General features: G+C 47.5%; 1 protein-coding gene across 1 annotated transcript; it reads right to left on the bottom strand.

Annotated features, from left to right (window-relative positions):
* Positions 1-1,085: 1,085 nt before the first annotated feature.
* CPNE6 (copine 6) lies at positions 1,086-24,403 on the bottom strand. Its single transcript, XM_020809324.3, has 17 exons — positions 24,116-24,403; positions 17,254-17,414; positions 15,492-15,680; positions 13,571-13,645; positions 11,887-11,961; positions 10,016-10,099; positions 8,799-8,888; positions 8,132-8,230; positions 7,426-7,512; positions 6,360-6,419; positions 5,495-5,628; positions 5,234-5,288; positions 5,069-5,120; positions 4,326-4,459; positions 3,946-4,179; positions 2,014-2,191; positions 1,086-1,377 (listed from the first exon to the last, which is right to left on the bottom strand). Exons 2-16 carry the CDS (start codon positions 17,404-17,406, stop codon positions 2,069-2,071), a joined length of 1,644 nt encoding a protein of 547 aa, XP_020664983.3. The 5' UTR covers positions 17,407-17,414; positions 24,116-24,403; the 3' UTR covers positions 1,086-1,377; positions 2,014-2,068.
* Between the last annotated feature and the right edge of the window lie 1,258 nt (positions 24,404-25,661).

The raw sequence follows: 25,661 nt of genomic DNA, 5'->3' as shown, positions 1-25,661 counted from the left end.
TCACTAAAAAAAGTAACTTCCCCAAACTTCAAGGGCACATCCATCGCTTGTGCACAGCTTCAGATCCATAATAACCATCCGTTGTGAGATTTTTCACCTTGGCGATTCCGGATGGTGCTCTCTCTGTGTCCACATCTCTTGCCAGCATTCTGTCTCCTATCGGGGTGCTCTTTGGGGGCTGAAAGTTTAAATGAAGGAGTCTGACCCTTCAGAGAATATAGGACACCCCCTCCCGACTTCACTGGGGAGACTTGTTTGTCCTCTCTTCACCCAAGTGGTTGGAAGGCCAATTCAGAATTTTAATTCAAGGCATGATCTCAAAATATTAGGGTTTCTCACAAAGGACTACAGAAGTAGGCCGCCCTTTAAAAGAACGGACCAGGCCAGGACGGATTGGGGGGCCCCTTTCCATCTCATCCAAATAACTCTCAGATTTGGTTCGCCAGCCTCTTTACAAGACTGTCGCCTGCCATAAATTGAAGCTTGTTAACATTCGCGGGCAAATATTGACAATCTCTTCATTTGCAAATGTCAACATCCCCCTCTCCGTGTGCGCGCACGCTTATGTCTGTGTACACAAAGAGAGAAATGAATGGCAACCCTCTTCAGTTGCTGGCGTTCACGAGATTCATAACAATAATGTGCCATCCAGGCCATTCCGACTTAGGGTGACCCTTTCTAGGGCCTTCTGGGTAGAGGAGCGGTTCCCAAGCTTGAGTCTCCAGGTGTTCTTGGACTACAACTCCCAGAAATCCTGGCCAGCGTAGTGAGTGACAAAGGCTTTTGGGAACTGCCGTCCAAGAACATGTGGGGGACCCAAGGTTGGGTACCATTGATATCCATGAGAAGTTTTCCATTCCCTTCTTCTAGGGGAGCCCTGGGACGACGGTGCAGCTGGCCCAAGGCTAACCAGGCTGGCTTTTCTCTCTGGAGGCACAGGACGGGATTCGAACTCCCAACTTCTGGCTTAAACAGCCAGATCTCTAATCCACTGAGCTATCCAGCTAGGTTACAGAGGGGGCAAGACCACAGGTTTGTTTCACACACACACACACACACAAAGAATACAAGGTCTGGCGAGAAGCTGTGTTCAAGAGAGCTGGTTTATTAAAGGACATGGGAATCACCACTGCAGGCAGTAGGAGGTGAGGGTCTGTGAGGGGCGGGTGGGAAGATGGGGGAACAGCTGGGAACATCTGGATGGAGTGCCGTTCCAGCTGCCATCCTGAGTCGGAGGTGAGGGCCTGGAAGAGGCCAGAGGCGGAGTGCTCTCTCTTGCTCTATCTCTCTCTCTCTTCCCCGCCAGAAAAGACCGAGGAGGGGCCCTAAGGGACTACAGGCTACAAGACAGAGGTGTCAGGGTAGAGAAACAGGCACCTGGCAAAGAGGGAGAGAAAAACAGAAAGGAAAAAAAATCCTTAGGTGGCCTATAGTTGTAGGGTGTGAGAGCACTCACTCTCCAAAGCAGCCATACAAGCTTCTCTCTGTACTTTCGCTCCCAGGGCTGCCACAAAGTTTGGAAAAGTTTTGGAACTACAAGACCCACAATCCCCTCCTTCCAGGCAGAGTTTTAGGGGCATCGTAACTTTTTCCAAGTTGTGAGGATCCCTCTGCTAGCTAAGCCCCCCCCTCCGTGGCTAGGGTTGCGGTCACCCCCTCCGACCACAGGGTTCACACAGTGAGGATCATTCTGAAGCATGGTGGAAAAAGAGGACACCCCACCCACCCAGGAAGGATACCCTCCCTACCCCCCAAGCCTCAGGACGGGACTTGCATCAGGGGCACACAGAACAGTCTAAGGCTCTGTCTAAGTCCAAGCGCTCTGTTCTCTCCCCGTGCGTTAATGCTGTCGTGGTCTGATCTGCTCCCTTATCCATCCATCTGCTGATCAAATTTATCCATTTTCCTATTCCCACCCCCATGTCCCGTCACATCCTCTTTCATGCCCTTGTATTAATCTCTTTCAAAAACTCTGCTCCCCCACCCAAACCGCTGCCACATCCTGGAACTCACATTAAGGTGCTGGACAAAGGATGCCCAGGGGTGGAAAGGTGTGTTGGGGAGTCTCTCACTGGGACTGTGGGGAGGAAGACCTCTGGGTCCCTGGGGCGATGCCTTTGCTCCCATAATATTCCACCACCTGCTTCGGAACCTCGGCCAGGACGTACTTGGCGAGGGCGTTGGCGGGAGCCTGGAAGAGGGTGGGGGGGAAAAGGAGGGTGGGGGAGATACATTTGAATAGGAGAGCACTTTTTAAAAACTTGAAAGGTAGTCCTACAGAGGAAGGTCAGGATCTGTTCTCAATCATCCCAGGGTGCTGGACGTGTCATAACAGGCTCAAGCGACAGGAAGCCAGATTTAGGCTGAATACTGGGGAAAACTTCTTACCGTATTTTTCCGTGTATAAGACACGCCCATGTATAAGACGCCTCCCACCCAAACTTAAGAAATCTAAGTGGGGCTTAGCAAGTGCAGGGGGAAAGGGATCAAAGCGCTGCAGGATTGCTTCGATCCCTGCTTTCCCCTAAACTTGTTTTTGTTCTCTCCTCAGCTTACTTCCATGTATAAGACAATCCAAATTGAGATAAAAGTATAGTGGTATACATGGAAAAATACGGTAACTATTTGAGCAGTATGACAATGGAATCCATGACCTTGGGATGTGGTGATCGCTCCAACACTGGAGGCATTCAAAGGAACATTGGACAGCCATCTGTGATTTGGGGTTGGACTGGATGGCCTCGCCAGCCCCTTCCAACTCAATGCTTCTATGGATGTCAGCAGTGCTGCAACATGGTGGAGTGTGTGTATCTGTGTGTGTGAACACGATCACACTCCTCCTCAAGAGAAATATGAGAAAGAGAAAAGGCGGGAGAGGAAGATGATTAATTTTTTGTTGCTTTGGGGTAAGCTGCGAGGGGAGATGAAGGAAACAGTTTGGTAGTTTCTGAAGGGAGCCGGCTGAAGTGAGAGGCATTTATAATTTTGCAGCTTCAGGGTGCTTCAAGGACATGTTCTTGCCGTGAAGGGGGGGGGGGAGACTGATGCAGCTTTCCAGGCTTAGCAACATCCCTCTCGCCGCTCTGCCGGCTCTCCCCCCCCACCTCCCAGCTCAACGGATAAACATGTAAACAAACAAATATTTGTTTAAAACACACACACACACCATACATTTCCAGCAATCCCAGGGGAGCTGGTCTTATACAAGGTTGCCCCCCCCCCGAAACATCCTCGGGCTTGACAGAGCGAGGTGACAGAGCAAGGTGGATGAACGGGCAGAACGCCAGAAGGAGTGAGAGGGGAAGGGAGCAGAGAAAGAAAGAAACAAAACAGAGAGAGAGAAAAAATAAAACACAGGTAAAAAGCAATAAGCCAGAAAAGAGCAGAGAGACAATGAGGTCGGTGCAGGACTGGAAGGAGTTGCGTTTTTGAAATGCAAGCCCAAGATTTCCCCGAGCCAAAAGGGCCATTGACTGGTCAGCCGAACTGGTCAGTCTGGGGGTGATCTTACCCTGGTGATTTTACCCCAGGGAGAACGTCATGGTTCCATGAAGTGGCTATTCTTTTGATTGGCCATCCAGTTTTTTTTTCCCCTTTAGATATCTCTGTTTTTTTAGTTCTCACTATTTAGGCCTTGTGAATTGGAATGGGTCGCTGGGGTTTGTTTTTTAAAAAGGTTGTTAGCCACCCCAAGCAGTGCCTCTTAGATGGGTAGGGGTATAAACATAATGAATAAAAGAAAGTCAATAAAATAATCCAGACATGTTTCAGGCCGTGATGACGGGTACGTGAATGAGGACTGGAAAACAGAAATGAAATGAAATGAAATGAAATAAATAAATAAATAAAATCAATGCAGAAGGTACATGTTTAACAGGTGCTGATAGCGCGTGGCTTCTTGAGCGCTCCTGAAATTTCAGTAGCTATGGAGCTCTGTCGTCCCACCTTCTTGAATTCCCGGACAGGGATGAACTGGACAATGTCTCGGACGGCTCGGCCTTCATCGCTCTCTAGCATCCCACGGTCCCCGTTGAGCTCTCGCATGTCGGAGAAGTCAGCATTCCCAATGCCCACGATGATGATGGAGAGAGGCAGGCGGGAGGCCCGGACGACGGCATCGCAGGCTTCGGGCATGTCGCTCACCACGCCGTCGGTGAGGATCAGAAGCACGCGGTACTTCTGTGGGGGCACAAGAGAAACACGGTCAGAGCCAGGTCTGCGGAAACGAGGTGGCTCCAGCTTCTTCCCTGGCATAACGAGGGTCCAAATTGAATTCTGCCTTGCCCCCCATAACGGGTTCCTCCCACCAACATCTCCCATCGCACCGTGGGCATGCCGGTTTTCTCTTCCTCAGCGGCGGGGGCTGCCACCTTGTTGATGATGGGAGCAACGTTGGTGGGGCCGTAGAGCTGGATCTGAGGCAGGCAGCGCTTGTAGGCTTCGATTACACCACTGATCCCTGGGGGAGAAGAAAAGTAAATATTGGGATACAGCAGAGCTTCTTTTCGGCAGCCTCGTGTGCTTTGAACTTCAATGTAACAGGAGAAAAAGGCCAAAAACCAAGTTGTCTCCCAATCCACCAGGCGTGCAGTGGCAGGTATACCAAAGCCTTGTTTTTAATTCTTGCAGGCTTCGGAAACCTGCCCCCCCCACCCCCAATATGTGGCAAATCCAAGGCTAATTATTATCAATTTCAGCTCTTCCACCCTTTCAACGTATTTTTTCCATTTCCTCGATTTTGCATTTTACAAAGCAGCCTTTCCCAAAGCTGGGGGAATCCCCTGATGCCTTTGAATACAACGCTGATGATCCCCAGGTGGGATGGCTGGAATGATGGGACTTGTAGTCAAAAGGTATACGGAGAGCGATGAAATTCTTCCTTTCTCACAGGTTCTGTTTCTTATGTTTTTCCCCCTCTCTTTTTCCACCTTTATTCTAGCTGTCCTCCCCACCCCTCACCCTGGCTCCAAAGACTGCGAGAGATGTTTTCAGCTATGAGAGTGGGGGGGGGGGGGAGCCAGTGGGTTGATTAGCCATCTTTTTAATAAATGCATCAGAGGGTCCTTACTTTCGCATTCAGGGTTCTCCGGGTCAAAGTTGATCGCGAAATCGTGAGAGACCTGCCGAAAGAGAAAAAGGAGGGCACTGGATTCAGACAGGGGAGTGAGTGAGATGACTCACAGGTTCCATCCTGCGCCATCTCCTCAGGATCCCAGAAACCACCTGAGCTTACCTCAAAGTCCGGCGGGATCCGAGCACCGAATCCAAAAGCCGGGAACCGCTTGTCACTGGAACAGAGAAAAAAAACTGGGTCATAGCAAAGAACGCAGCTTCCATTCCCCACTGTGCGAGTACATCAAACATTCCTTGGACTGTAACTTCTGAAATCCATGGCTGGCTGGTGGATTCTGGAAATTACATTTTTTTAAAAAAACTTTGCCAAACTCTGGCAAGCCACCCTGGTCAAGATGAACAGACAGGCCGCTGATTTTACCTATCGTAATCCTGGCAGATTTCGCCGACGGAGGACAACGTTTTCAGGTACTCGTTGGGTTCCTTAGGGTTGATGAAGTGAAGGGAATGTTCACTGCGAGGGTCCCCATTGGAGGCAGTAAAGTCAATGGCCACCTGAGGAGAAGAGACGGGCTGTAGAGCCTAGTAGTTGGAGCATCAAACTTGAGAGGCCCTGAGTTCAGATGCGAACCATGCCTGGAGGTCCCTGGAAGACTGCAGGCATGGTCGACTTTGTGTTTGAGTGTTTGCAACCTCGCACGCTGCCTTTAATAGATTTACAACCTCGCATGCTGCCTTTAATAGATTTACAACCTCGCATGCTGCCTTTAATAGGTTTGTCTGGGAGTACCTTTCTGGGTTGGCCGGTCACGTCTGTCAGTTTGCTATTTGATCTGTTCAACTGTAAGTAATAAAACTTTTTTATTCTTTCTCCTCCTAATGTCTCAGAGTAGGTTACTGAGATTGTTAAGTGACAAAAGGGGTGGTCTACTCCAGGGGAAACTTGAAGCTGTTCTCCTCTGTGAATCCCTGCACTTTTGTTGCGCAGCTGGAGGAATTTAATCAGAAATTCAAAACTCCGCAATACTTTGTAGAGTTGGCCTGAGACTAAAATACGGGGGGTGGGGGGGTGGGAGGGGGAGGACCATCGCATCATCAAACTTGAACATCTTTGAGGAAGGATAGCTTAAAAAAATACATGGATACTTTTGCATTCCCTTCCTCTCCCATATCACAAAGCTAAATATAACCTTTGGAGGACAAGGGTGGAGAAGACTGACTTTTCCCACTGATCTCTCTCTTGTTCCTCTCACTGCTTTTTGCCAAGTAAATTTTGGTTTTCTTACCGTGAAGGAGATTTGTAAACCACCCATAATGTAATCCAGGAAGGTGTGGACTTTCTCGATCTGGAGAGGAGGGAAAAAATTAAAAAAAATCAGAAACGCCACCCAGATTCATTCCTTTTATTTTAAAACGGACCTCTAAAACAGAACCGTTTTCCTCCTATCTCCACACAACTCAGTGGACCGCCTGCCAAAGGTTGGAGCATTTTACCTTTAGGACTACAAAACCCAGAATTCCAAACACACACACCCAGCTATTCCAGGTCATGGTGGGAACTGCGGTCCAGAAATAGATATTTCCAAATTCTGGCTTTCTCATGAGCTGTGGGAGGAGCCCTGCAAGATTGCAGGCAGAGAAGCATCTTTCCAACTACCTGACCCCCACCCCCACCCCAAAATCTGGAACCAAGACCAAAAATTTGGAGAGTTCTTTGCATGGTGGATTCTGGGAGTTGTAGTCCATAAGAGGAAGACTGGCAAGGCTGGAGCTTTGATGTGGGACAAGAGAGCCAGGAAATATATGGGTGCATAAGATGTCTAGTAGAGTTTTTATTATTATTATTATTAAAATGTTTATGGAGGGATAATAGGTTTTCGGAATTGTTAAGAAGACCTTATCACCCAGCCTAAAAAAGATCGCATGCAGCTTGTCATCCCTATTTAAGGAAACGGATACTGGAAGTACAGCAGAAGAATTGCTCAGAGGTTCAGCCAGGCAGTTAAAAAAAAAAAAACCAAGCAGAGAATTAAGTAACCTTTTTGCCAACTTAAAAAAAAAGGTCAAAGCCAATTTCATGGTGTTGTTTCTTTTATGCCCAGTTTTTCCTTGACTGTACATAAAAGAAACAGCACCATGAAACTGGTTCCAGAAGGAAAGACTGGAAAAAACATTTCTGATTAAAGTACGCCGTGAAACCCTTGGAAACGTTTGCCGTCGGTCGGAAAACTGACCAGGTGATGTGGAATTATTAGTACAATTTATTACCTGGATTGCAAATTGTACACCTCTGAGCAATTTGCTTTCTAAATCATGACCCATAAACGTTGAACTCAGTTGCATGCAACTCACCTTGCACTGAGTAAGAACGATATACCCAGAGTTCTTGTAATGCTTCTTCTTTTCTAGATATTTTTGATTAATACATTCCCATTTCACCTGCCGAGAAAGATAAGAGACTCTAATTCTCTCTTTTGTAAACCTCAAAAATGCTCCCTCCGCTCTCCCAAAACAGATGTTTTCAGGACCTAAACTTCGCAAGACAGTGATTTAAACAGCTGATCGGCGGTTCGCAAAGCCGCTTTCCTATGGCCGATCTTCACTAGACAACGATGATTCTTCCCCATTGGAACGCATTAAACAGGTTTCAATGCATTCCAATGGGGAAATGCTTTTCGCTAGACAATGATTTCGCTAAACAGCAATTTCAGTGGAATGGATTATTATCATCTAGCGAGGCACCACTGTACTGTCTTTGAACTCTTTTTTCAAAGCAAGTTACCCATCTGGCTGGGGAGCCACAGGTGGGGAGTTCGATTCCTCACAGTGCCTCCTATGAGTAAAGCCAGCTTGTATGGCCTTGGGCAAACTGCACAGTCTCTGGACACCCCCAGAAGAAGGGAATGAGAAACCATTTCTCAGTACCCCAGTCCAAGAAATCCTTGGAAACTGACTTGACAGGTCATAATTATGACTAAAATTCCAGGTGACGCAGTCCATGGAGAGCAGACTTCCTAAGCTCTGCCCAGCATTTCCAGTCTTCCCAGTTTAAAACTACCTGATCTCCCGTGGAAGCCTGTAACATCGTCTGGAAGTTGGTGCTGAATTCACCAATATAATCGTGTTTTCCGCTGGAGTCATGATCGTAAATGACACACTAGAAAGGCACAAGAGAGAGAGAGAGAGAAACACAGGTGCACCATAAGGCAAGAAGCACTGAAAGAGGTGCAAATTCTGATTTTTTGGGGTGTGAAGTTAGCTTGAAAGTCTAGGATCTTGGATTCGCCCCTTCCAGCTGGCTCCAGTGCTTACTGGCTGTTTGTGTGTGTGTGTGTGTGTGTGTGTGTGTGTGTGTGTGTATTGCTCCAAAGAGCAGGATGAGTCCAGATAAATGCACCCATCAGCCTTCTTCCCTTTCACAATACTTTTTGGTGCATTGATGTTGGACTCCATCCTGCCGTGAACGGCAGCGGAAAGCCTTCCCAAATCTTGTGTGCCCCTCCACCATGACATTGCAAAAGTGGACACATCCCACATTCACGGTTTGAGGCCTGAAATCTCAGGGGATGGGATGCTGTTGATCCGGCAACCTTAGAACTAGCAACGGGAAAAGGCTGGTTCATAGCTTTCAGCTTTGGACTAGAACTCTCAGCAGCCACATGAACTGGGCTATTTGCCCCATATTTGAACACAACACATGCACAGAAACATGAACAGAAGCTCACCCGAATGGTCTTGTCAGGGTCACAGCTGCACAGCGACTGCAGGGAGACACGGAATGATTCCCACCGGGGGCTCAGATTGTTCTTGACCACCTGGTGGACGGTGGGAAGGGAACCAAACACAAACACACTCAATCGTTATTGGCCGGTTCGGTCTAAACTCCTTAACAGAATTGCAGTCACTTTTCTGCAGATGTGTAATTTATGCATTCCTTCACAAGCTCAGTCGTTACCTTGGAACTTTCCAATTAAAGCTATAAAAGAGTAACCTGCTTTATTATTCAGCAAGCCTTACTACATCCATATTAATATGTATGTGTGTTAGTGACCTTCTGCTTTTGAGTTAGTGACTTGTCCTGCTTTCAAAAGCAACACCATTTATTGTCATATTACTAATGCTGTTGTTATATTGCAGTAAGATGTATTGTTCTATTACTAAGATTCACTCGGCGCCCTGTTTTGTGACCGCCAGCCAGCGAACTGAAGGGCCTTTCCCCATAACACCAAAGCAGAAAGACTGGGATATTTATACAAAATACTTTTTTATTATTGTACCTTTTTCCCTCCATTCCCAGCATACGGCATCCTCTACTCTACTGCACTCTTGACATGCCTTTTCGGCTGAACCAAAGGGACACAGCCGTTCTGGTGGCACCGAAATTGCAGAATGCCCTCGGTAGCAAGAAATGGTGGGTCCTACTCTCACCAATATTTTTACACCGACCTGAAAACAATGTGTTCTAGGCTGGCCTTTGGGGTTGCATTTAAAAATCACAGTCTGTCCATTGCCTTTTTTTTCTTACTGTTTTGTTAACTATAGGAAAAGCAGAGGACCAGCTGAAACAGCAGGATTTCCTAAAGCAATCTCATCTAAAAAAAAAGAGAGAGAGAGAGAGTTTGGTGGAATTTAATTGAGCAAAGAGAGGCTTTGCTCAATGAAATTCTACCAAACTCCCTCTTTTCGTTAGAAAACATGCCAATTGCTCATTTTCCCCTCTTGTTTTGGTTTTGCTTGTATATTGATAGAAGCATGACTATTAACTACTGACGTCTAAGCTAAGCCCAGAAAATTTTCTCGGAACACTTGGGTCACCCCTCGATTTTTAGTTGACCTCTATCCAACCCCATTAAATCTAATACCTTCCCTTCTGGAAATCCAAGCCTTGTCCAGCCCTCCATTGAAACCAACTGGGCAGCCCCCCCCCCCGAGAGCCTCTTACCTCTGTCCTCCAGACAAGATGCTCCGTGTCGTTGGCGCTGACCTTATAGATCTCCAGGAACGGGTCAGACTTGCTGAAGAAGTCCTACAGGGGGCAGGAAATCAATCCGTGCGTCAAAAATGACACGGAGGCCGCCCCAGAAGGAAGCAGACAGCCCGACATATCCAAGGGTGATTTAGTTTCCTAACACAAGCCAACCCCACAGGAAACCTCACAACAATAGCCACATCATGCCTCCCCTTTCCTACATACCACCATCTCTGGTCCAATCTGAGCGGTCCGTTTCTGGAGCTTGGAAAAAAACGTTACCTTTTGGGACTACCTCGCCCATCCTCCACAGCCAGCAAGCCCATGTGTTTGTGGTCGGGGCCTTTTTGAAAGGCCTGGATGGGCTTCAAGTCTGAGCACTGCTTAGAGTAGACCTACTGAACTCAACCGGAATTACATTAGCCACGAGGCAGCTCCCGTTGCGAGGAAGAACTGAAAACCTTTATATGACCAAGTGTATACAAATTGACACTGATCCGGTGCACCCTCCAATTTCTATGAAAAGGGTCACAGATCCAGAAAAGGATCTCTTAAGGCATTTTGACAGATCTAAATCCCAGGGACGAGCAAGTTCACAGCCTCCCGGAGACACTTTTCTATCCCCGGGGCTCAACAAAAGCTGCATCATTTAAACTGTTAATTTTCTAAAAAGTATTTCCGATTTTTTAAACCTTTTTTTGTTATTGATTTTTGGGGCGAGAAATTCTGTTCCAGGATGTTACTAGGAGTATAAGGCTGTTTTTTTCACCCTCCTCAATTTTTTTCAGATGGGAAGCAGGGAGATGTTTAGCAAGGTAGGATCCTCACTGGGGGGGGGGGGGAACGCATTTCTCCGGCAGCCCATATTTCACTCAACTCTGTTATAATTGTCTCTCTGTGTGTTCTCTGTGCTATCAAGCTAGAACCCGCTTTCAGCAACCCTAAATAGGGCTTTCAAGAAGGTCAATGAGATATTTAAGGAGTGGCTTTTACCCGTTCCGCTCCCCCACTCACTTTCCGTGGCTGAGCAGGAATTCGAACCCTGTTTCGACTAAGCCCTCGTCCGCCACCCTATCCACGACACCACACTGGGAATCTCCAAACTGTTTGTCGGGAAGTGCATTTTTAAATGGCAGCCCTGCTTTGTAAACAGATTAAAAGAAACCGCAACATCCGAACCACTTAATCTGTTTTTCTTTTCTTTTTTTAATGCACACAACTGTACTGCGGAAACATGTTCTAGCAAGCCATGAGTTCCCCGGGGTGCTCCGCCCAGGGTTGTGTGGCGTACATGTTAAAAAGATGCGCACAGTACCAGTGGCAAGAGCTTTAGGCAATGACAGCAGCTGGCTGAAATTCCCACGAGAACGTCACTGAAGAAACCACCTCAAACGGAAAAGCCATAATAGAACAGAATGACACTTTCGGCTTATTTGATATATCCTGCAATCTGCTTTGAGACCCAGTGCAGTTTCAGGCACCTGGATTTAAATTTTTGTGGCCTGCTTTCTTTCCCAGCCAGGATTACTTGCTTGCACTTTCCTCTCGTCTTTCTTTCAGAAGCCTCTGATCAGTGATGTAAACACCTTTTGTCGAACCAAAGTGACAATTGTTCACAAACACTGCAAGTTTTCTATTTTTTTTGCTTGTTGGTTTAAAATATTTTCACCCAACCTTTCTCCTCCAAAGGACCCCAGACATGCTTCCTACGTGCTTTCCATCGGCTAAAGAAATGGCTGCTTTTGACATTTGACAGTGCTCTTTTGCTCTGAGACAACGAATTTTGGTAAAACCCAGGAACAGGGCTCCTCTTGAGGAGAACGGATGCCCTGATTTCCCTCTACCTTGTCATCCAGCTCTTCCCCGTGAAACTGGAGTTGCACAAATTCGTTGGTTCTCGAAACCTCCTCAGCTTCGATCTGTCAGCAGAAAACAAAATCAGATTTAAAAAAAATCATGCAGACATATGGAGACTATGGGTAGAAAGAATTTCCCTATAGTTTTCGTCTTGAGAGACTACGTTAACGTGCCCTGTATCTTGGAACAGTGTCTAGTGTGGCTGAGAAGGCCAATTTGAGTGACAATCCCTTCCACACTGAAGACAAATGCAATCTGTATCCCACCCAGCTCCCTGATTTGGCTGCTTTTGGGACCGCCTCTTTCCCTCAGCTTGCTGGACAAGGGTCTCTTCAAATTGGGAGAGGCCGTGATGCACCGCCTGCCTCCAGGCTGAACGCTCAGAGGTCAGGATTTCCCATCTGTTGAGATCCATTCCTAAGGCCTTCAGATCCCGCTTGCAGATGTCCTTGTTTCACAGCTGTGGTCTCCCTCTTGGGCGATTTCCCTGCACTCATTCTCCATACAGGAGATCTTTTTGAATCCGACCGTCAGCCATTCTCACGACATGCCCAAGCCAACGTAGATGTCACTGTTTCAGTAATGTATACCTGCTAAAAATTCCAGCTCGTTCTAGGACTACTCTATTTGGAGCTTTGTCCTGCCAGGTGATACCAAAAATGTGTCGGAGGCAACGCATATGGAAGGTGTTCCGCTTCCTCTCCTGCCCTGCACAAAGGGTCCAGGACTCACTGCAGGACAGGAGTGTGCTCAGGACACAGGCTCTATAGACCTGAATCTTGGTCTATGCCGTCAGCTTCTTATTGAGCCAGACTCTCTTTGTGAGTCTTGAGAACATGGTGGCTGTTTTGCCAATGCGTTTATGCAGCTCGACATCTAGGGAGAGGATGTCATAGCTCCTCAGAGACCTTCTATATTGCAGGCCTTCAACTGGTGTAAGGGTGCGTCCTAGTTATATTTACTTACATAGTTGCTACCTATCTACTTACTTACCAGCACTGCATGCATTTCAAAGTTCTTTATGGTAGGCCACTGCTAAAACAAACAATCAGGACCACCTCTATCCTGCCCAGTGAGGTGGCTGCATCAGACAGCAGATGGCAGACATTGTCAGGATACAGCAAATCATTAGGTATTACGTGTGATTTGTCTGGACCGTATTTTCAGTGAAATGTTGGCTGCTCCCACCACTAAAACGACTGAATTGCTTTTGTATATTATGTGCTTTGACTTGCAGTAGGTGACTGGTGGCTATTGCTGTACCTCAGGCGGCAGAATGACTTGGACTAGCCCCACAAAAGGAGAACCCCATAGGAGAATTTGCCCCTTAATTTCATTCATGCGGCAGCCAGTATCAGGGCTCTGCACAGGCTCAGAAGCTCCCATAACTTCCAAGGCTGAACTCGGATACTAAAAATACAGTACATTGGTGATGGGGAGAGCTGCTCCCAGAATCCCCTAGCTAGTGGCCCTGAATGCTAGGGGTTTCTGGGAGTTGTAGTCCACAAGAGCCCATCTAGGCTTTCAGACTGTGGCCCCACCCCTGTCTCCTGCCTCCTCCCACCTGTTCTCTTTGTCCTTCCCTGTCTCCCCCTCCCTCTCCATCTCCACATCATTATCATCATATTTATTCCCTTCCTCCTTCCCCCTCCCCTTGGGATTATGCCGTACCGTGATGGTTGACTCCTCCACAATCTCTCCGTTTGTCAGCACCAACGGTTTTGTAACCTTGGTCTGCGAGACAATCTGTAGAGTAGTTGAGTCATGGGGGAAAAGGAAAGGACAGAATTAATTGCATGGTGAAAGAAAGAAAGAATAGGAAGGAAGGAAGGAAGGAAGGAAGGAAGGAAGGAAGGAAGGAAGGAAGGAAGGAAGGAAGGAAGGAAGGAAGGAAGGAAGGAAGGAAGGAAGGAAGGAAGGAAGGAAGGAAGGAAGGAAATTCCTCAGGTCCCTCTTAAATAAAATCAGACTCTGTACATTTCCACATATGTGAAGAAAGAGATTCAAAACCTGGAAATCTCCACTTTCAGTTTTAAGAAAGACTGCCAAGTTTCTAGTCCTCGTGAAAGGCAAGACTAAGGCAGGGAAGCAGTGTGAAGAAAACAAAATGAACTTTGAAAAATTAAGGCTTTGGACAGTCTTCAACTATTAGATCTAGACTCTTGAGCCAGCATCATCACTAGTTCAAGACACTCGTTACCGGTAGCCAGTTAGCTTCTTGGGTGAAGTTTCATTTCAAAATTAATCAACAAACACGGGAAAATGTGATCTAATGAATAGCACGTTCTAGTTGATTTCAAATGCTACTTATTAGAGGCATTTTGATAGGATTTTTCTCCTAAGTCTTTATACCGTTCTCTTATCAGTCCTAAATTGCAAAAGAAATACTGGTCTGTTTTGACTTATACATTTGTGTATTTTCAAGCCACAACATCAGGAGCGGTTACTAAAGTACTTCTCTGTATTCCTTCTCTCCTCTTCCCATACCCCAGTATGCTGGTAATGACAAAACAATGCATTAATAATGGGGCAAGATGCCAAATTGCTTTTGTGGATTGACAATGACCATCTGTTTCACTGGAAGTAATTAGCAATGCAAATGTCCTTTTAAAAAAATAATAATGGGGGCTGAGAGGATACCTTGTACTCCACAAGGTAACTTTTCAGAGACTTGTTTTTTTCCACAGAAAGGCTGCTGGATGAATTCAACTATGTGAACAAGTCCTTTCTGTATTTATTTATGAAATTTCCACACTGCCCATCTAGTGGCCGGTCCCTGTTCTGGTCCGTTTCCAACAAAAGACATAAATATAAAAACCCATCCCTCCTCCTGATCCGCAATGATGTCAAAACAACCTCCCAAAGAATCCAAGATGGCGGCCATCGACCCCAAAGCACAATCCAACACAAATCCTGGGAACGGCCATTTTTGGACTTAGGCTGCGCTTTTAACATGAATGGAAGTTTTCGTTATCCACGTACTGTATTAACATAACTATGATCTTGATGTGAGCGGAACAGCATAAAATAGACTTATTCCTGTAAAGCAAACCAATAAACACACTTTTGTTTCGGGACACACCTTTTGTGGGATGTAAAAAATGCGCTGGGGCCACAAAGCATCCCAGAATATTACAGTTGTAAAGGGGCCTATAAAGCCATGGAGTCTAAACCCATTGCTCAAGGCAGGAATCCAAATCGAAGCAGATCGGACAGGTGGTGGTCTACGTTTCTCCTGAATGCCTCTCCAGTGTTGAAGGTCTCATGCGTTCCATTGTCGTACTGCTCTAACAGTTAGGAAGTTTTTCCCGATGCTCAGCCAAAATCTAGCTTGCTGACACTTGAGCCCACAGGTCGTCCACATCCCCAGTTTTACCTCACACCAGACCTGAACCGCTAGCTCTTTTGTCAGTCCACAACTTGAACTTTCAGTGAGCTTTCCAAGGTCCTGAACTGAGTTTGAGCACAGCCTCGGAGAGCTCCTCTAACGTTCCGACCGAAAGGCGGAGCGTCTGTGGTTCATGCCAGCACGTGGGTCACGGACCACCAGCACAGAGAGCGGGGGTCCCTCCAGAGGCACAGGCTACCCTACCTGTCCCAAGGTACACTCCACGACCCCAAGCAAGGCGTCCTCTTCCAACCCAACGTTTTCGGCGCTTTCTCCATTGCCGTCATAGACTTCGAACTTCAGGTGCTGCATCTCCTCGAAGAAATAATCCAGGGCAAAGACGTGAGCGAAGACGGGATTCTGGGACTCACGGAGGACCTCAGAGCGGCCCACCTGGTGAGGAAGGGAGAGGTGAGTGTTGGTGGCAGAAGGTCTCATGACATGAGCCGCGAGTGTAGATTGTTTATGGCACTTTAGACAGAAATAGGAAAAACATTTACTTAGCAAGGGTGGCGGAAAGGGATCAAAACACTGCAGGATCGCTTTGATCCCTGCTTTCCCCTCCACTTGTTTTTTCTTCTCTCCTCAGCTTACTTCCGTGTATAAGACGACCCTCAATTTTTAGTCTAAAGATTTTAGACAAAAGTATAGTCTTATACACGGAAAAATGTGGCATGTCATTTGGCATTTAGTGAGTAATCTTGCCTCTCTTGCAAACTGATTTTAACAGCATGGTTTTTAAAAAATCTGTTATTTTTTTGTTTCCTCTCTTTCAAAGGGCTATAAACCGCACTGGGCAGAGAAGGTAGACCATAATCGATGCGCACAGCTTTGAAAGAGTTTGTCTTCTCAGTTGTTTTAGAAGATGGAGCCATAAAAAGCCTTTCTCTGCATAAAGAATCTGATTCAGATGCATCTGAGCAAGACATTACAAACACAGGCAAAGGCGGCACTGCTGCCCAGTTCTATTCCTAAGATGCAGACAAGAACGAATATATTTCAAAATCAATGGGCGGCTAAGCCTACAGCCGACTAATAGTAGTAAACTGAGTCTTAATTATTGAAAGATTCATCCTTGTAGTCAAATTAGCACAGTCTCTGTAACTGCCCAGAGTAGTGCCTCAGCCACTAGATGAGTGGTAAAAAGTTAAAAATCAATCAATCAATCCATCAGGCTTTCTAATAATGGGAACCTCATAGTAATATGGCTGAGGGAAGACGATCAAAGTTGCCAGCTTCAGGTCATAAATAACCGAATGTTTTTAACATTTTAAATTTGTTTGAAGTTTATATTTCATATACACCCATAATTTTAAATTGTGCAACGCTCTGATACATATAAAGAAAGAAGGATAGTAACCAAGCGCGGGCTTGATATCATATACAGCCATAACCTATCAAATCAGAACACTGAGACGATCCCCCCCCCCATCGGTTCTGTGCTTCAAGGCATTAAAAGGTAATGGTAAAGGTTCCCCTTGACAATTTTTGTCCAGTCGTGTTCGACTCTAGGGGGCGGTGCTCATCCCCGTTTCCAAGCCATAGAGCCAGCGTTTTGTCCGAAGACAATCTTCCGTGGTCACATGGCCAGTGCGACTTAGACACGGAACGCTGTTACCTTCCCACCGAGGTGGTCCCTATTGATCTACTTGCATTTGCATGCTTTCAAACCGCTAGGTTGGCGGGAGCTGGGACAAGCGACGGGTGCTCACTCCGTTGTGTGGATTCGATCTTACGACTGCTGGTCTTCTGACCCTGCAGCACAGAGTCTTCTGCGATTTAGCCCGCAGCGCCACCACGTCCTCAAAGGCATTAGTCACAATTAAAACAATATATTCCACACAATTTAAAATACAGGAAGAGAACGATATTTTGAAAAACGCATCTCTTAGGCAGAGGTTCAGGCGCAGACTCTCTCCCCTTGATGCCACGGTATCGTGGTACCATCATGTATCGTGGTACCTACCTCATTCCACTGCCCGTCGCTGAGCAGCTGGAGAATCATGCACGGATCCGGTTTGACGCCACTCTCCCGTTCCGGAAGGCTCCAGCAAGAGACTCGGAGTTCCACCCGGGACGCCCCAAGGGCCACCGGCTGAGAATCGATCCCTTCCGACATGGCGTGGCCTGAAGCAAGGTCAAAGGTCAGAGGCGAAAAGAAGAGGAGAAGAAAGCAGATGGTCCGAGAGAGCGCCAGATATATACAAATACGAGGGTGTCTGTATGTCTTCACTTAAAAACAACAAGAATAGCAAGGATAAGATTTTTCGGAAGCTTGGCTTGGAAAAAGCACTCCACACATGCTCAGAGTCAAGCGCATGCCATCCCAGGCTGAGAAACGATGCTGATAGCAGGATTTAGAGAGATGGGATTTATTTTTTCCCCTTTCCCCATTACATGCCCTTCTTCTCTGCCCAGGATTCGGAAACTGGAGTGAGGACCAGCCGGGGGGGGGGGGGGCTTATGGTCACATCCCAGCTGGCATTAGGACCTCGGGGCCAAAATGGTGCTGATTCAGTCCCCCACTACCACCCTCTTCCTCCTCCTGATTTATTACACTGCGGCCTGGACAGCCAGTCTGGCTTCCACCCGGGACCTGAGTCAGGTCAAAACTGGGATGCTCAGCCAGTGGAAAAGGTCTGGCAGAGAAATGTTTGTCCTTTTTTTGGGGGGGGGGGAGAATCCAGAATGAGCGGTGTGCCTGTATGTGCACGTGAGAGAGGGAAGGACAGAGAGAGAGAGAGAGGTAGGCAGGCAGGCAGGCAGAGAGATGTCGGAGCTGTCATGAGTCCTGTTTCAAGGGACATGTGCGTTGATTTTGGTGTCTGCAAAAGAAACACACATACGTTCATTCAAAGCGCTCCACCCGTGGTATTCCTGACTATTTCAGTAGCAGCTGATCCATTACAGCAACTGGAGGGGGGGCATTGCCCTACTTAAGGGTTCGGCTATCCCTTAAAAGGCAGGAAGCCCCCCCTCTGTGTGTGAATGCTTTCGTCCTCGCCTGTTTTTGCACGCATGTGTGCAAGCATGCATGTATGGACGACACCCATTTTTGCTCTGGGTTTACGGCTGTGCAATCCGCCACAGAGGACGCCAGCCGCTTCTGGACTATTTAGATAGGCTTGCAAGGTAGAACCTCCATGTTTCAGGGCAGTGTACCTCTGACTACCAAGTGCTGCAGGTAAGGGGTTGCATGGCAGAGGAAGGTGGCTTGTTTCTCTCCCTCTCCTTCTCCTGGTGCTCCTGGGAAAAAATTACGGATCTCTCTCTGGTTGGAAACAGGGCGCTGGACAAAATGAACCTTGGGTTCAGTCCAGCAGACCTTTTTCCAAAGTCCAATCTGATTCATTTGGAGCACTGCAAGGGGTTTCGGCCAAAAAAAAAAAAAAAAAAGTAAATAAATCAAAATTCAAGTCATGCCTTTATGGGCATCAAGTTACTCTTCCACTAAGCAAGGGAAAACATCAGAGCATACATATATGTGTGTGTGTGTGTGTGTGTGTGTGTGTGTGTGTGTGTGTGTGTGTGTGTGTGTGTGTGTGTGTGTGTGTGTGTGTGTGTGTGTCATTTTGGACTACACCTCCCAGAATCCCCCAGCTAGCATTGCCAGAGGCTGCGATTGAATGGTGATATGGTGACGGATGGGTAATGGGAATTGTAGTCTACGGAGGTTATCCGCTCAGGCAAAGCCATCTTCAAAGTGTGAGGACAAGAATCGATGCCCAACGAATCATCCCTGTTCCCACAGATTGGAAAAGTTACTTTTCTGCCCTTTTAACATCCCAAATCTCCCAGCCAATATGACCAGAGGCTACTACTGGCCTGAAGGTACTGCAAGCAATAATCCAAAAAAGTAACTTTTCCAAACACCACCTGTTAGCCTCTGTATGAGTCCCTGTTCTTAGAAAAGGGCTAATCCTGCCCTGCTTTCAGTTCTAGGGAATCCACTCATCCCATATACCCAGAGGCGATGCTCTCCTGCTAATTTGAACACAGCCTAAATTAGAACAGCATCTCCTACAGAGATCCAACAGCCGCCTTCTCTAAACGCCCATAATTCAGCCAACATGTCTGCACTGTGGTTTTATTAGCCGTGATGTCATTACGGCAAGATTTTGTTCGTTTGTTTATTTATGTATCTAAAATATTTTTTTCACCCCACCTTTCTCTTTATAAAGAACCCAAGGCGACCGACCTACGTGGTCAAAAGACAATCTTTAACGCTAAAATCAATAAGTCTACGAATACTAAAAAGGATCCAACACATGCCGCACTTAAACAATGGTAAACCAAAGTAAGATCGAAAACACCGTCAAAGCAGAAAGGCACAACCGTCCATTGAAAAACCCCACTCGGGCAGCTGGTCACCGAGGGAAAGCTTGCTTGAAGAGAAAGGTCTTTGCTTGCTGATGGAAGGACAGACATCTGGACCCCCCACTGCGCTGGAGAAGCAAATCCTCCTCCCGCAACTAGTAGACCCATGGTGCATCATGATATTATGAAAGAAGGAAACTGGTACACGTGGCTATCTCAAGAATGGCTGAGCTCGGAATGAAATGGTCTGGAGCCGAATTTGGAAGCGTTTTTGAGGAACTGTGGAGCCCAGAACTCCCATCAACCAGCCAGCACGGAGCTTGGGGGATAATGGGATCTGTAGTCCAAAATGTATTCCTCCCCACTCTAATTGCATCACATGGAATGATGAGATGGTGCTATCTGAGGGTCGGTGTACTCTGGAATGGACAACCTTATTTGTGAGAGAGTGTATGGGCGTGGCTGTTGGGACATGTAGTCCTTTCTGAACCACAACCCTACTCGGTTAGAAATCCGTTAGAAATCCTGCTTCCTGGGGCGTAGAATGACTGTCCTCAGTTTCTACTAAAACTGGGACCTTTTCCAGCTTTGGAGGACAGGGCTGTCCCAATAAAGGTGGCTACCCGAAGCAAACACCAAGACAGTACACACACACACACACACACACACACCACACACACACACACACACCTGAGGGCAGCGGGGTGGATTCCCCCACTCCGCCCAATGGTAGGGCCAGCCCTGTTTAATGATTTTACTCCAGTGGACCTGATTCCATCCGTGACACTTCGAAAGTTAACCAAAAACTGGAGAAACGAGTAATACACGGAGAAGAAAAGAGTAACACAGAGACATGCAGACGCACGACACAAGAGAGAGAAGGGATGTACAATTCATGGAGTTCCCCAAAGCCATAACTGAGAAACAATACGGAGCACAGGAGACATGGACGGGACCAACCTCGGTAGGATCACGTCTAGTTCGTGTTAGGTGTGCAAGCCTCAGAGAGCCACAGAACACTTCATCAGGAAGAACTCATAATGGGAATGCTTCACAACCTCAACTCAGGACTTTCTCTCTAAGAGCAATCAATCAAATCCCCACAAGAAGTTTACCAGCAGAGCCAAATACAAAGACCTAGACTTTCAAGAAGCCGCATATACAGTACTGCAAATGGAGGTTTCTTTCGGGGGCCCTGGCTAATGGCTGACGATCGATCGATCAATCAATCAATAAATCAATCCCCCATTTACTGGTCTAACCAGATGGTCACCACCACCATGAAATGTTTGCAGCAATCAATCCCTTCATTTTATTTTGTGTTGCATAAAACATGCTCAGTTTTCCTGCCAAATTCCCTTTGGCAAAGAGCCCTGTGGAGCTCAAAAGCTTGCACACGTGAAAGCTAATGAATATTATTTTGCTGACATTTCAGTTGCCATCTCCAGGGACTGCCAAAGCCCCATTTGCTGAACATATAATAAGGAGAAGCTAAAAGAAAAGAGACATCCACCATCCTAAGGCATCATAGAATCATGGAGTGGGAAGGGGCCTCTTAAGGCCATCCAGCCCAACCCCCTGCTCAGTGCAGGAATCCAAATCAAAGCAGATCTGACAGACGGTTGTCCAATATTCTCTTGAAGGCCTCCAGCATTGGAGTGCTCACCACCTCCTGAAATCATTGGTTCCATTATCGTACTGCTCTAACAGTTAAGAAGTTTTTTCTGATATTCAGCTGGCATCTGACTTTCTGTAGCTTGAGCCCATTATGACATTTCCAGCAGCCTGGAATGATCAAGAACCGATCCTGCCTCTCATCTCTATGACTACCTTTCAAGTATCTAAAAAGTGCTCTCCTGTCTCCCCTCAATCTTCTTTTCTCAAGGCTAAACATGCCCAATTCTTTCAGTTTTTCCTGATAGGGCTTGGCTTCCAGTCCCCTGATCCTCCTTGTCGCCCTCCTCTGAGCTAGTCCCAATTTGTCAGCATCCTCCTTAAAGTGCAGCGTCCAGGACTGGACACAGTACTCAAGATGAGGCCTAACCAGTGCAGAATAGAAGGGGACTAGTACCTCATGAGATTTGGGAACTACGCTATGGCTAATGCATCCTCAATTAGCATTTGCCTTGTTTGCAGCCACACATCCCTGTTGGCTCACAGTCAGCTTTCGACGCCACTTACATAACAGCAACGTTGTCGTGTGAAGGAGCTACCATAGTCCTGCCTGCTGCACAAAGCATGTGGTACGAGCAGAGCTCCGACACACCCAAACAAACACACGGGAGCCTGGGCAGAAAAATACGGCGGGCGAAAAGCTCGGACGCGAAGACTAACGTGGGGGAAAATAAGGAAAAAGGAACCCTGACTATGGAAATGAAGAAAACAACAATCAAATGAAACAGTCCCTTTTATGCCCGTCACAGAGCACCGGTGCTTGTAAAATGGACAATCATGTACAGGACTGAAATTTACAAGACTCCTTTTAATCCTTGTTAATCAGATCCTCCTTATTAGGAGCACATTCTCACGCCTCGGTGGGTTATCCTGGCTCAAGCGCTCTCCCTTGGCCGCCGAACGGGAAAACTGTGGGGTTTTTTCAGACTATAACAAGCAAGAATCATTATTGCTGGGAAAAGCCACTTTTTTGAGCTCTGCTTTCAAGCTTGGCTCACCTCACACGACTTGTGCAGATCGACAAAAAAAAAGTCATTTGGGAACATTGACGGAAACCAAGTTTGGTGGCGGCTAATAGAACAGAAAAACGGGACCCTCTCAGTTTAGTGTCAACCTTGAGGGGGGGGGAACCCAACATAGACAGTTGGAAAACCCAATCTGTAAGAGTGGATGCAAACATGATCAACATGACAAATGTTTGCCTCTTCGGAGTACAACTCTTGACATTCTGAGAGTGGCCCTCCAATAAAGTCAATTTTCTGAGCTCTCCCCCCCCCAAAAACCCCCCCCCATATCAAGGGAAACTCAACATCAGAAAGACCTACATACATAGCTGGAAAACTTCATAATAAACCAAAGGGAACCGAATCATTCAACCCTACCAAGGTTGCACAATGTTGTCACAATATATAAATCACGCTTGTAAGGAATGTACAGTAACCTAACATGACACACAAGAGATTCTGAGCATGCTCTACGGTTTGGGTTCAAGATTTTATCCTCGGAGCTGCCTTGCTTTGAAACTAAAGGAGGCTTGATTTTGCTATCATGCTATCATTAAGTAACTGCCTTCAAAAGCGCAAAGGACCCCACCACGAATCAGCCCAACCCTTTTTTAAAAAGCCATTTCAAGCTAGTAGGGACCGCAAGTTTGCTAAACAGTTTATATGTTATTTGAATTATTATCTTTTTTTTTGCGTTAAAAAAAAATATCCCAAAACTTTCCTAGGAATACTCTCCACTGTGAATTATGTGCAGTTCTATGCAGCATTAAAAGAGACACAGGACACCGGAAAGGGGAAATCCATAATCTTGCAGTTAATGAAAGCCGGCGAGAGTCCAGGACCTACAGTAAACAATCTCACAATTGGGATAATGCAATATGAACAGGGCTCAGGTCACCCAACTGAGCCACAAAAATGCAACCGGCACCGGGAACGGGGGGGGGGGGGGAGAGAGAGACATGAATTATACGGACACCACAGCTGCCACCTCCCAAATGTAAACTCCCTCATCGGGGTCACATAACGAAGAGACACATGGCAGCAAGGTGGGAGGGCAGGTGGTCCTCAGCACAGCAGAGAAACATGTAAGATATTTAAAATATATGACATTCCGGCCAGTGAAACAGGAAGGAGGTTTAAGGGAGAGTCAATCTACGCGCAAACCTGAAAATCAACCCGTTTGGCTCAAGGGGCAGGGGGGGTAAGGTCTCTGCCAGCTGCCGAGCACCGTGGCATTGAAGGTTGTGGGTTTGAATTTCTCCCACGGAGGGCACGGTTTAAAACACAGCATTTTACTTTTCCTTCCTGGCTCGCTTTCCGGACATCGGTTCGGGGAACCCCCATGAACAGAAAAAGTGAGAAACCCATACTTTTCATAAACAACACAGGACAAAGCATAGCGGGTGCCCAGGAACGAGAAAAAAGGGGCCACCGGGGGTGGCGTGCCAGGCCCACGGTGGCCACGCCACTAGGTTGACCCGAGGACCCCCACCACGGTCCGGCTCTGCCCCACCCCATGGGGACAGTCCTGCTAGTGTGCCAAGGCAGAGAGAGATACCCTTCTGCAAAGGGGGGTATCCACAGGGCCCCCCCATGCCCCGGCAGGCAGGGGCAACCCAATCCAAAGAGCTGTGATGTGGGGGGCTCTGGGTCCCCCAAAGGAGAGGGAGAGGGAGGGAAAGAGAGAGACACCCCCCTCCCTTTTCACAGGTCTCCAAGTGCCAGCCAGGAGCATCCCCTTGGCACTGCAGGCAGGCGCGGAGTGGGACATCCCTGGTACTACCCCCCCCCTCCTTGCAGGGAAGAGGCAGGGAGAGTCCCAGAAGCCCTTACCTCTTCTCTTCTCTCTCTCTTTCTCTCTTTTTTCCTTCTTCTTCTTTATGGCACTGATCGTCCCCCGTGCCTTTCCCGTCCCGCGCGATCTCTCTCTCTCTCTCCCTCTTTTTCTGCTGCTGTCACGCTCCCTCCATCCCGTGTCCTTTTTTTTTTTTTGGCTCCTCCCCCTCCCGAGACTCCGCAGTGCAACGGGGCTGGGGGGGGGGGAAGAGAGAGAGAGAGAGAAAAGAAGAAAGGGAGGACCACGGATGGAGAAGGCGAGACCCGTGTCCGCGCGTCCCCACGCGCGCCTACCCGCCCCGGACCTCCCTGCAGGTCAGGATGCCACAGAGAGAGGCCGTTCTGCCCAGCCGGCTGGCTGGCTGGGCTGGCAAGGTGGGGCCTCGGACGTCGGGATCCCTATGGCGGAAAAAAGAGGAAGGGGGCTGCCCAGCCTTAAAAAAAGGGGGGGGGGGCTCTCCTTGGGTAGGTGTTTAATGGGAGAGGAGGGTGTTTAATGGGATGGATACAAATCAATGATTTTTTTATCAATTGGATTCAAATGTCAAAGTTAGATGGGTTTTTGATTTTTATCAATTGGATTCAAATGTCAAAGTTAGATGGGTTTTTGATTTAAATCCTCGAAAAATTCATTTTAAAAAAATTGATCGGAAATCACTCGGATTTCAGTCCAATCCAGCCTGCTTCGGAACTGTCCAGCTGAGGACAGCTCCATCAACCAAGATCGAATGGGGAGCCCTGACCCTTCCTTGGGGTGCAATTTTGTGGATGGGGTGGGGGGGCAAAGAAGAGAGACACACACCCCCTACCCGGCAGTCTGGATGCTGGACACGGGGAGATTAATTTTAAACCGGCAGGGGTGAAATGAGGGCAGCTGGTGTGGGCAAATCAAGCGGCTTTACCCCTTGGGCTGGATGGCCGTGGCTCATGGTGGAGGGACCAGGGCTTCGCCTCTGGGCCGGCCGAAGTCAGGATCCAGAGGTGAGTCTCCCAGCATCTGAAAGGTGGATTGATGGCGGACGGTGAAGGAATTATGGATCCAGTGGGTGATGCCCGCCAAAGGAGTTCTAAAGTGAATTGGCTCGGAAGACCGCCGGTCCACCAAAACCCTTGCAGTGCAGAATACTTTGACCAGGTCATAAGAAAGGCACGTACAGATTGTTCCAACTGATCATTCAAGGTAAACCATGGTGGAGCAGAGATGTTCAGGAAGGAGAAGAGCTTTTCAGGCAAAGGACCTTGGAGCTAATGTTTTTTTAAGGGGGCGCGATACTCTGGTCCAGAGCGACTGCCTCCAGAGTCAGGAGGGCCCCCGTGAGACACAGCATCTGGTCGGAGAGCCAGAACAAGCTGATATTTGTACGTGCACACACACACAGAGAGATTTAGGTGGTTTAAAAGGAAAGGCACCCTGGTTTGTAGAGGGTGTAAAATATCCAGGCTCTTGAGTAGAATACCAGAAGTGAGAGCACATAGGCCTCTCTCATGGCTATACAAAAGCCACACAAAAATTGCCCTGGTGGCACATTGTATCTGCTCCGAA

The sequence above is a fragment of the Pogona vitticeps genome, chromosome 6 (assembly GCF_051106095.1).
Source record: "Pogona vitticeps strain Pit_001003342236 chromosome 6, PviZW2.1, whole genome shotgun sequence".
Classification (NCBI taxonomy): domain Eukaryota; kingdom Metazoa; phylum Chordata; class Lepidosauria; order Squamata; family Agamidae; genus Pogona; species Pogona vitticeps.
Note: the sequence above shows the minus strand (reverse complement) of the source record. Positions and strands in the feature narration are given on the sequence as shown.